General features: G+C 28.7%; 1 protein-coding gene and 1 long non-coding RNA gene across 2 annotated transcripts; both read left to right on the top strand.

Moving 5' to 3' along the window:
* Window positions 1-5,484: 5,484 nt before the first annotated feature.
* LOC114377972 (protein SENSITIVE TO PROTON RHIZOTOXICITY 2-like) lies at window positions 5,485-6,816 on the top strand. The gene has a single exon (XM_028336463.1). The coding sequence runs from the start codon at window positions 5,603-5,605 to the stop codon at window positions 6,791-6,793; it is 1,191 nt and encodes a 396-aa protein (XP_028192264.1). The 5' UTR covers window positions 5,485-5,602; the 3' UTR covers window positions 6,794-6,816.
* A 188-nt stretch (window positions 6,817-7,004) lies between these two features.
* LOC114378494 lies at window positions 7,005-7,573 on the top strand. The gene is made up of 2 exons (XR_003659343.1): window positions 7,005-7,118; window positions 7,343-7,573. It is a non-coding gene; the product is annotated as an uncharacterized LOC114378494 (long non-coding RNA).
* Window positions 7,574-12,086: the final 4,513 nt, after the last annotated feature.

A 12,086-nucleotide genomic window follows, 5' to 3' on the forward strand; every position in this document is an offset into this window, starting at 1 on the left:
TAAACCTCAGTTTAACTTAAGTCGGGATCATATACATGGATTTGGATTCGGTGACTTTAGATTTGGTAACTCTTGGGACTTTTTCTTATTTTGGACCATTAAAATCATCTAATAGTCTGAATTTTCTCACTTGTTATAAAAGATATTTTTAATGTAGTTAATAATTTATTTTTTATTATAAAACTATAAAAAATATTATTGAGCATGTAGATGGACTGATACAAAGTTATTTCACTTTAATCAGGAATCTCAAATATTGTCCAAATTGTCATTTAATTTGTTGTAAGGAGAGGGAGGAAATCACAGTATAAAATTGTCAGAAATTTCGAAAATTTATTAGTGATAGAATTTTTAACAGATTAAGAATTATTACAAATTGTTTGACGGATTTTCTTATACAAATTAACCATTGATATCTTTTATGAGAGACAAATCTCGCTTGAGATAGTAGGATAACTATGAATAGTAAATTTTTTTCCCAATAATATTTTGTATAAGTTAATCCTTACGTTTAGTAATATTTTTATGATTTTAAAGTTAAAATAATACAAAATTTTAAATTAATAATTAAATTAAAATACCTTTATAACAAGTAAAAAAATTGAACCATTAGATTAATCTATTAGTTCAAAATAAGTGAAGGTCACCAAAATCAACAAATCCAAAGTCATTGAATCCATTACACATGTATATGACCTACCCCGCCCTTGTCTTTCACACACACTTAGGGTGTGTTGCGCTCATGCAACTTCTTAATTTTCTTCTCCAGCATCTCCACTAAAGTTGTGAGTAGCTGGAAGTGGAGCTAGGTCCAGAGAACTCTCGGGATTTTGGCCATAAACAGCTTAAAAATGGGTACTTTTTTTACCTCACAAAAGTCATGCTAGATTATTCACCAATATACATACCAGATAAAGAACTCAACAAACAGATTCACGTGGGATATCTTTACCTTGGATAGATAATATAAAGGATATCAATTTATATGTTTATGTTCTATTTAGTGGAATAAAGAAAATATAAATTAGCTTTTAGAGAGATGACTGAGTGGTTGTTTGGGAAGAGATTTTGATTGATAAAAAAAGAAAAATCTATTTCAACCAACATATATACCCTTAGGCACAACAATATATAATATAGAAATCATATTTGGAAAAGGTTTCAAATGAAGTTCTGACCATTTGTCAGAGAAAAAAAAAAGAGTAACTCTATACCAATAGAATCTCATCATTCATACATAACAAATTGGTGTGATATATTCAAATCATAACATATGAACAATAAAACTAGTATTTTGATCTGGTCATTGAAAGTTTTGGATTTAATACCTATATTTTAGCAACAAAACCAATAAATCTTAGTGTAATCATAGGTGTATTGTTTTTTTTTTTTTGGAAAGGGAGCGAACTTGGAGTCTAAGATGGTTAATGGCCAAGGTCAAGAACGAGTGAATCTAGTTTTGAGAGCATGCCTTACTATATATATATATATAGGGGGCATAGAGTTTCTAAGCAAAGACAAGCTCAACTATCTATTTCATATCCTTCCTGATAGCAAAGTAGGTCCACTTTCAATTCAATAGAATGTGGGTCTCCAATGTTGTAGGTTTAAATCCTACATAGTGTGATGATTCAAATCCTACACAACATGATTCTTGTATTGTTCAAATGATAATTACAATGAAATAATTGAACATTAAAAAGTCTGAATTTAATCCTTGTAGATTAGGATTAAAACAAAATAAATAGGAAATCCACAAAAAAAGAGACATTAATTAATCAAAAATTCAACTAATCACTTTGTAGGTATTGTAAATACACAGGTACAAATAATCCAGCCAAAGTAATGGAAATTAAACCTAACACATTCCAAATAGAAAATTTTCAATCATTTTTATTTGTTTGAAAGGTAAAAAGAAAGCTATATCTTTCCTTAACCATTAATGTGTATTGATCATGAATCTCAATGACCAAGAATTGTAAATTGACATAGTAAGAAACTATAGAAAGTCTTATTCCAAAATTTACTATTCCTTTCAAAATTACAAATCAAATAAGCCGTATTTTACTCACACCAATAAATAGAGATGAAGTTATAATTAAAACAGATAGTAAAAAATTGAAATAACTAGTTGTGGTAAGCATATAGAAGCTAAATGAAATATGTTATGTTTATAAAGTACTTCCACAAATTTCCATTTTTGAGAAAAAAAAAAGAAGATAAGAAAAAATATTACTTAAAGGATACAATTGAAAATTAGAGATTCATGATTCATCAATAAATTATTATAGACAAGTGAAAAAAAGGGAAATAGAATGACACAATTTAAAAAAAAATTCATCATCTGTGACATCTACTATGTAAAAATTCTTGTGAAAGAGATTTTTTTTCTTTTTTAATTATTTTTTTATTGTTAATATAATAGATAATTACTGTTATTACAAAGAGAAGTTATACATGTTACAGTACAAGAAGAACATTACAGGACAAACCCTTGAATTATAGAACACTTTTTTATGTTGTGCATTGTTTGATAAATAATGGAAATCACAAATAAAATAATATAAAATTTACTAAAATATCTATTTTAATATTAATTATTTAATTAAATATAATTTTATTTTAACATTATTATTATATATTGTAAAATAATATATATCATTAGCATTTGGATTCACTAATTTAATGTTCGGGTTAATTTGAATTCAAGAAATTCAATTACCATGAATAGGAAAGAGATATAAGAAATTAACGTGAGAGGATTTCAATTCCAATTGAAGAATTGGTACCAGTATCACTTATTTGCAATTGAAAAAACTCCAATACCCCATTCAATTGAATATTTAATTTGAATCCTTCTATTGCTTCACTTTATTGGCATAGAGAGAGGTTGACGGTGGAAAACATGCAGCTCTTCCAATTTTTCAAATCATAGAGAAAAACGAGTAGAAAAGCAAAAGCATGGTTTTGATACAGTTGTGTAAGAGAGAGATATTGGACGATACATGAGGGGGAGAGAAAATATGGGCGAAAAATAAGAGAGGGTATGGATATCTTTCGAGTATTTTGTACTTAGAACAAAAAGGTACTCATGATACAGTGAGTAACAAAATTTAAAATTTTTGTTTTGTTCTTGTTTCTTCTTTTTGTTTTGTACCACATCCATTTTGGAAATCAAACACAAGCACAATTATTTTTGTCATGTCCTATCCCTTGGAATTTTGAGAATCAAACGGATACTTACAGTGAAATAATTAGAGTTAGAATTCTTTTTATTTTATAATTATTAAAAATATAAATTAATTCTTTAAATTGGTAACTAATTCATATAATAATAATAATAATTAAATAACAAACTCAAAATTATAGGTTTTACTAAAAATGTAATTTGATTTTGAAAAAATTATTTGTAAGTTCATTATTCTTTTTTTTATTTTTATATATTATCTGGAATAAAATATATTTAATAACTTAATTCATAATTTATCTAAAAATGTATAAACAAATTAAAATGGTTAAAAATAAGACGTAATGCACCGGTTTCCCAAAACTGATATAACTGAATATATAGGGATGAGGTTGAGTTTAAAATTTTTGAAACCATCTCTTTTAAACTCAAAACTCAAGTGTGAACTTGGCTTGCTTTGCTTTTCTGAAGTGAAATAAGTTAAACTTGTCATCAACTCGTTCCATAGTCATATTTATCCTTCGCAAGGGATAATCTTTAATTTTCAAGTTATCTATTATTTTAATGCATAGAAAAAGGATTTTACTTATATTATTAATGAGTAGTTAGGTTAAATACTGACATTACACTAATACAAGTCAGTTTAAAATTTGATTAAAACCGACTATTAGAATAATTACTTAAAGAAGTATAACATTTTGATTAGTGCGTGTTTTGCAACAAGGATCACCATTCTCTTTCCTCGTCCAATCACGCTCTTACTGAGGTGCTTCATAAGGCCATTATCCTAACAAAATAAAAAATTGACTTAGTATATATTAGTGCAATGTCAGGATTTCGGAAATTAAAAGAATCACACTCCCATTTCCAAGCAAAAAGCCAAGGCTGCATGAGTATAGGTTGTTGGTCATTGTGTTCCTGTCAAGTGATGTCATGCATATATATGCCACCCTAGATGTTTAATTTAATAGATTATAGATGAGCAATTTTATAATCTCAATCTTCTTATAAATATTTTAATAATTTACACAAAAGAATGTACTGTTAAATAAAATCTAAATAGATTTAATATATATATATATATATATATATATATATATATATATATATACACATATTTAATATTTATACTTAACTAATAAGAGAAATAATAAAAGAAGATTTAATAAACTTATTCTTCATAAATTCAAATCAAATTAACAAAACGCATTGACGCTGTCACATGCACGAACAAAGATTGTCCATGCGAACCCTTCAAAGTTCAAACCTTGGGCATACATGACAACACAGCCTGAAAATTAAGTCTAGACAAGACAATATATATATATATATATAAAACCAAAAAATAGTAAAGGTCCACAGAAGGATTTAATATAATAATTAACGTGCAAAAAATATAATGATGAGCGCAGTCCAATGAAAGTTGTAACTGAAACTGGATTATCTCTCTCATTTGCTATGTGTGATATTGGGTTCATACGAGGGAGGTCTTAAGTGGGGACGAGTTTCTACTTTCTAGGTTATACCTTCCCAGTTGACTTGTTGTCTAGATTTAAAAACAATTTTAAATGAAACCTTTTTAAATTTAAAATTTATTAAAATTATTTAAAAATCATCTTTTACAATACTTAAGATGTAAAATTTATTTTAAAAATGTCATAAATGGTGTCTAGTCTTGATCTTAAAAAAATACTTAAATTAAGTTAAAGATAATTAAGAAAGTGTTTTTTTTAACATTAAAAGAGATAACAAAAAATTGTGCTCTTTAATTTTGAAATATATTTTTAAAATATGCATATATAGAAAAAAAATACAAAATAAAGATAATTATATACAAATATTATTATTTCTCTAGTTCAAATCAGGTTTTATTTTATTTAAGATAATAATATTCATACACTTATCACATCTTTTGTTTTATGTTTTATATTTTTTTTCTTTCTATCTCTCTTCTTGCAATCCACACTAAATTGGAGTTTACATTCATCATTTACCTTTTTAAACTCCTAAACCTATCCATAAGGGAAATGGATCATTTTATGTAGGGGCAAAAAATAAAACTTGACCATATATATCAAATATATCAAGATCTTACCATTTACATTTTAGAATTTCATCAATTTTATAATAAGAATATATTGCATTAATAAAATTTATTAAAAAGCTAGGATTTTATAAAGTGGTAAACTCAGTATATGCAAAGATTAATCTATTGCCATCCATAAGTCATAACATAGAAAAATCCAAAGTTATAATGTGGCTGCTTCTGCCACTTAATATAAAGAACGTCCCTCTCCACATTCACCTTCCATATATCTATACATCTATGATCCAAGTCAAAGCCAATCTTCACACAGAAAACTTAGATACATAGCTTACAAGTTTAGTATTGGAGGAGGATTTTCAATTTCAACAATGATGCCAATTAATGAGGCCACAATATCTAGCTCCACAAATGATTTTCAAGAACTGCACATGTTTCCTGTGGCAGTGAATGAATATTTGGTTTCACCTTCTCTTGAAGCAAGCTCTTCCTCAGCTTCACACTCTTCAAACTCTCTCCTCTTCCACCTCTTACTTCTCAAGGACAAGCTAGGTCAACTCCAAAACCTAGTTGATGTTCTTGTCTCCCCTCAACAAAACCTACCCGAGTCAACTCCAACGGCAATCTCCACAATCAACAACGCAATCCAAGAAATCATAATGGCAGCCACTTCAATGAGATTCACCTGCCAACAAATGATTCCTAGTTCCTCTTCAGGTACTAATACTACTAATGAATTGCAGCAGCAACAAATTGATCATGGTAGATTATTACCACCACATCATGAATCAAACTTTGTACACAACAATAGGGGTGTGGCTAGTAACAACATTAACATAGTCTCAGATATAAATAGAGGGCAAAGTTTCTTATTATCATCTAGTATTGAGGGAGAGGCATTGGATTGGTTTGCTGAAAGCTACAATAATAATAGAAATAGTGGTAATTATTGTAACCCTAAAGATGATGAAGCAGCCAACATTATTAGCAACATCATGGGGGAGATGAGTGACATAATTGAATTGGATGCTGCGGATTTGTTGGCAAAGTACTCATATTTTTGCCAAGTGTGTGGGAAAGGGTTTAAGCGTGACGCCAATTTGAGGATGCACATGAGAGCTCATGGGGAAGAGTACAAAACAAGTTCAGCCTTGTGCAACCCAATGAAAAACAACAAGGAGAACAGTAATTTGTTGTTATTAGGTGCAGAAGAAGGAAGTGGTGCCACAAAGAGATACTCGTGCCCTCAACAAGGGTGTAGGTGGAACCAAAGGCATGCCAAGTTTCAACCCTTGAAGTCAATGATTTGTGCCAAGAACCATTACAAGAGGAGCCACTGCCCGAAGATGTACGTGTGCAATAGGTGCAACCAGAAACATTTCTCGGTGATTTCTGATTTGAGGACACACGAGAAGCACTGTGGGGACCCCAAGTGGCTGTGCTCGTGTGGCACTACGTTTTCAAGGAAGGACAAGCTTATGGGCCATGTTGCTTTGTTCGTAGGGCACACCCCAGTTACTAGTGGCTTGTCATCATACTCAGGAAAATCAGAACAACTGTAACATTGTTGGTCATTGCTACACGTGCGAACTTTAATAATATTTTTTTATTTAACATTTAGTAAAAATATTATTAAAGTTTTTTAATAATATTTAAAAAAATATTGTCAAATATAAATAAATATTATTAATATATTTTTATAATATTTTATCAAATATTAGGTATAATCTATATTACTAAAAACCTTTAATAGCATAGATTATATATAATATTTGATAAAATATTATAAAAATATATTAGTAAAAAAATGTTGTTAAAAATTACATGTGTTATGTGTTGCAGTGAGTGTTTCAGGATGGTATGTCTTTGAAGATTGATTATGAAGAGGTGCTCTTTCCAGCTTCAATTTTTATACTATATTGTCATTAATCAATTATATGCATTCAGCATCATATAACAAAATGTATGAAAAATGCTAAGCGATGGGAATATATATGTTAATTTTCGAGTGAAAGGAATATTCTTCTCCTGAAATATTAATTACCTAATTAATTCTTGGTTTTATATCTGGAGTTCTTGTGCTAACATTTTTGTCTCTGTTTTTTTTTTAGGTGCAGTACGTTTGGGAGTGTGATTTTGTGCATGGTTGCGAACGACCATAGCAATATTGTGCATTATATTGTTCCTGGTATCACTTCCTTGGCAATATTCTCTTCAAATTAATCTGCGCCTTTACCATTCTCAATATCTGGCTTTCTTTCTTTTTCTTTAATTTCTTTGTGGTATTTTGTACCGATCGACTAGACTGCGATGATATTGTGAAATGTTGTTTATTTGACTCATTTAAGTTTTTTTTATCAACAAATGTGACCCCATGTAAGTATGTGTATTGAAAAGGGAAGAATATCGATCACTGAATATGTTAAGGACTAAATAATAGTGCTTTATATGTGAAGGATATATAAATAGATGAGTTCATGAGATTGGATTGATTTAAATTTTTATTTATAAGATTCAATTATCGATCAAAATAAAAAAAATAATTAATTTAATTGATAATAATAAATAACTTTGTTTAATTGATTCCAAGTAAAAAATGAAATTAAACAATCCCGGTCCATCTTTTATAATCAATAAAATTTAGACAATTATTTTATTTTGAATATTTCGTAATTATTATCATATTTAATACACTATTTTTTCTCCCTCGTGCCATTTATGTGTAAAAGTTAAAATTTTTAAGTTTATATATTACATGATACCTATAACATATGTCATATATATTCTTTTATCACACATTTTTTTTATTAATACGACTTATAAGTATAATACATTAATACTTCATTTTTTAATATTTTCGTTATAATTGTTAATTAAAAATTAAAAATAAAGAATATAATTATTAATTGAAAATTATAAAATTAAAATTTCAACATTTTGAACCTACTTTAAAGTTAGTAAAGTATAAAATAGTAAATTCTTAATAATTATTTTTTCATTAATTAAAAATATATATACTCTATATTCACTTTAGGTACACCGTTCTTATTTATTTTTACTTTAAAGAAATTAATTTTTACTTATTTAATATGCTTGATATATATATCAAAAGTAATCGTTCAATAATATTTCATTTTTCATTTAATAAATTACTAAACGGCTAATATTTTTGTTGTTAGATATGAACGTAGTTACTAATTTGTCAATTACTAAGAAATTGATTTCTATTTCAATAAAATCTACTCTTATATTATAAATTTAAATAATAAAGGGTATAGGACATGTGTGTTAATCAAAATGTTATAATTTTAATTTTTATAATTTTATTTATAATTTTTAATTAACCATTATACTAAAAATATTGAAGAAAAAAATAGAAATATTATACTTATAAGTTCCAGAATGAATAAAATAAAACTAGGATAAATAATTACTTTTATCCCTGAAAGTATAATTAACTGATAAATGTGTTCTTGAAATATGTAAATGCAAAATTTAATCCTTGAAAGTATTAAAAGAACGACAAAAATATCAAAAGGGATAAATTTATCACAAAATTGATTGTCAATGTGGTCATACTGACTAAATTGGACGAAAATATCAATAAGAAATTATTTTTGGACGTAAATGTCAATAAATTTCTTATGGACCAAATTGTTAGTAATTTTTTTCTTGAAGAAAATTGTTAGTAATTTTTTTCTTAGAGAAAATTGTTAGTAATTTTATTTGGACCTAAATGTCAGTACCTTCTTGTGGACCAAAATGTCACCAATCTTGGACAATAATGTCAGTAATTTCATTTTTTATGGGTAAAATATAATTTTATAATAAATTTTCGTCATTTTTTATCGTTACAAGTACAACGTCACAATAATCACTTGAAAAAATAATTTATAACAAACATAATATCAATAATATTGATTATGAATCATAATTTTTCTGTCACAACATAAATTATCCAAAATAAATATTGTATCAAAATACCAAAATAAATATTGTATCAATGTATCAATCATTACAAATTTATTCAAATTATAATAATTAGTCACTATCTACTATAAATAAAAGATTAATTTATCTCATATTTTAGTTCTTCAAATCTTGGCGGATAGGCATTCCTGGTGTAGGTATGAAGCTCATGTAATTCGGTTGATTTTTGTTATGAGATACTCCATCTGGCATTATAATTCAAATTGGTGCTGGAGGCCTAAGTGGAGGTGGTCTAAACGCAGTTGACGTCGGTAGAGGTATGAAGATTGTTTCCTACAACAGTAGTAAATAGTGATTAGTTATGCATAACATAATTTAACAATAACTAATCAATAAAATGTAAAAATCACCCACATGATTTGGAGTTGAAACATTTTGAGTTGAAGCATTTTCAGCATTATGAGTTGGAGTAATTTCCAAAATTAGTTGAAGGTTGTTCAACTTGTGGAGCAAATTGAGAGCAGTTAATCTCATCCTACATATATATAAAATAGTCATTAGCATCTGCACAAATTTAATATAACTATAGATAAATAGATTATTGAGAACTAATTTTAGTAAGTAATCATTAGCAACTAACATTCCACGTGGCATCCTCCGAAAGGAGTGATCATGAAAATTTAGTCTTTAAAGGTAACCTTTTCCAACAAAACAGAGTAGCCAAATGGTTGCTAACAATATACATGATTAGTCCCTTCTTATACAACACAAACTACATTTAAGAACTAATGTTTGCTAACAAAATTCTAAAGCACTGTACAACACAAACTACATTTAACAATAACAGACCTGCATCAAATCCAACAGAAACTAATCATGTACTGGATTAATAGAATTGCATACTTAGTGGATTAACAGCAGTAGATCAATTCACAGCATACACAAAATAATTGACAAATTTAAGTCATATGGTTATTGTATCCGATGGTAGTAGTAGATCAATTCACAACATACACAAAATAAAAGTAGATTTATAGCAAGTAGATCAATTGACAGTGAGTAGTCATCTTATCAAAAGGTGTCGACAGAAATGCATACACAGAATACAAGTGGATTTACAACAGTAATCAATTCACATAATACACAAAATAAAAGTGGACAACAAGTAAATCAATTGATAGCAAGTAATCAGTGCTTAATCTGTTACAACCATGCCCTAAGAACAATAAAAAAATTGATCATATGTTTAGAAATATCTTACTGGTGTTGTTGTGGTTGCATTTGAGTTATTATCTTCTTCAACAGTTGGTTTCCACTTTTTTGTCTTAGTGGAACACTACCATTAATGCATCCTCTACTATTATGACCATTGAGATCACATGTAGTACAAGTAACCTCTTTGTAGGATTTTTTCAGTCTACTGTTATTGACTTGGCCCTTATTCTGATCTTTTCTTCTACATTTTTTGAGTCGATCAAGTCTTTTTTTAATATGAGGTGGTGTCGGCCTATCAAACGGTGTAGTTTCCCAATATTGTTGACTCCTGGTAGGACATATGTAATTTTCATAGGTTGCATTGTAAGATCCAATGGTCAGGATACCATCAGTGTAGTCCTTGGTCTGTGGTTATTGTATCTGATGGTAACAATCGCATAAACACAATTTTCATAGAGATGCAATACATAAAATCCATAATTGACAAATTTAAGTCATGCAGTGGTATACCTATAAGTTGCCACATCCTACATGTGCATGACTAGTTTTGTAGATTGACATCAATTCTTGTTTCATGATGGCAGACCTCAAATCTAGTTCCATCAGGATCACCAACCCAGTTTGCAGTCCACTTGTTGGATTCAACTTTCTCTTTTTCTAGCCTTGATTGTTGTATAGGTACCAATGGGCCTAATCTTGCAGCCATTTTCAATTTTGCACTTGTCTTCTTGTGCATTATATACGTCCTTATATCCTCACACAGACTCAAAATTGGCTTATTTCTGAACTTTAAAATTTTTGCATTAAAAGACTCACAAATTGTTGTTGGTTATACTGTCAACTTTACAATTTTTACTGAAGTAAGCTTTGGTCCATGATTCACGAAGCCACTTGTCTAAATATACCATGTTTTTTCATTCTTCCTTTTTACAGCTTCCATACTAATCTTAAATTTTGCTTTAATAGTAGATCGTGCACACTTCCAGTGCTTTGAGAAATTCCTCCATAAGTGCATAACACAATACTTGTGTTTCACACCTGGCATAACTTCCTGCATTGCAGGAAACAACCCTTACACATAGCATATAAATAAACATTACATGTTAAATATCAAAACAGGTAAAGGCAAGGAAAATTAAATGCAGACAGAACAAATTATATTGCTAGCATGACACATTAGTATGATTTGAATGAAATCACAGACTAAATTACTACAGAGTCAAAAATAACCCTTATGTTTATAACTTGTTGACATTTGTATCCTTAAATTATTATACTTGCTCACAAAAAATGTCCATGATACATTATATCATATTGCTAGCATGACACAAAACTATCACATATGCATGCATGAAATCAACTTTCTATATTGAATTGCACCTTTTGGATGTCTGACATGAAATTCCAGTCATATTGCTTGTAGTCTCCTATGTCTTCATGTAACAAAGGGAGGAACCACTTCCAGTTATCTTTATCTTCCTATTGCAAGCAAATGACCGCCATAGTACCCTTTCAGGAAACAACTATCAAGACCAATGAAAGGTCTGCAGCTAACCTTGAATCCTTTCTTGCTTGCATCTAAACATATATAAATTCGATGGAATTATGGAGAAGATCTAAGTATGGGAATGCAATTTATTTTCACAGTTGATCCTTCATTGCTTCTTATTAACTCATGTAAATAGTCCCAAAGCTTAGCATGTTGCAATT

This window comes from Glycine soja, chromosome 12 (genome assembly GCF_004193775.1).
Source record: "Glycine soja cultivar W05 chromosome 12, ASM419377v2, whole genome shotgun sequence".
Classification (NCBI taxonomy): domain Eukaryota; kingdom Viridiplantae; phylum Streptophyta; class Magnoliopsida; order Fabales; family Fabaceae; genus Glycine; species Glycine soja.

Coding starts and splice junctions, on each gene's coding strand:
- LOC114377972 (XM_028336463.1), top strand. CDS start 5,603: ATGATGCCAATTAATGAGGCCACAATATCTAGCTCCACAAATGATTTT.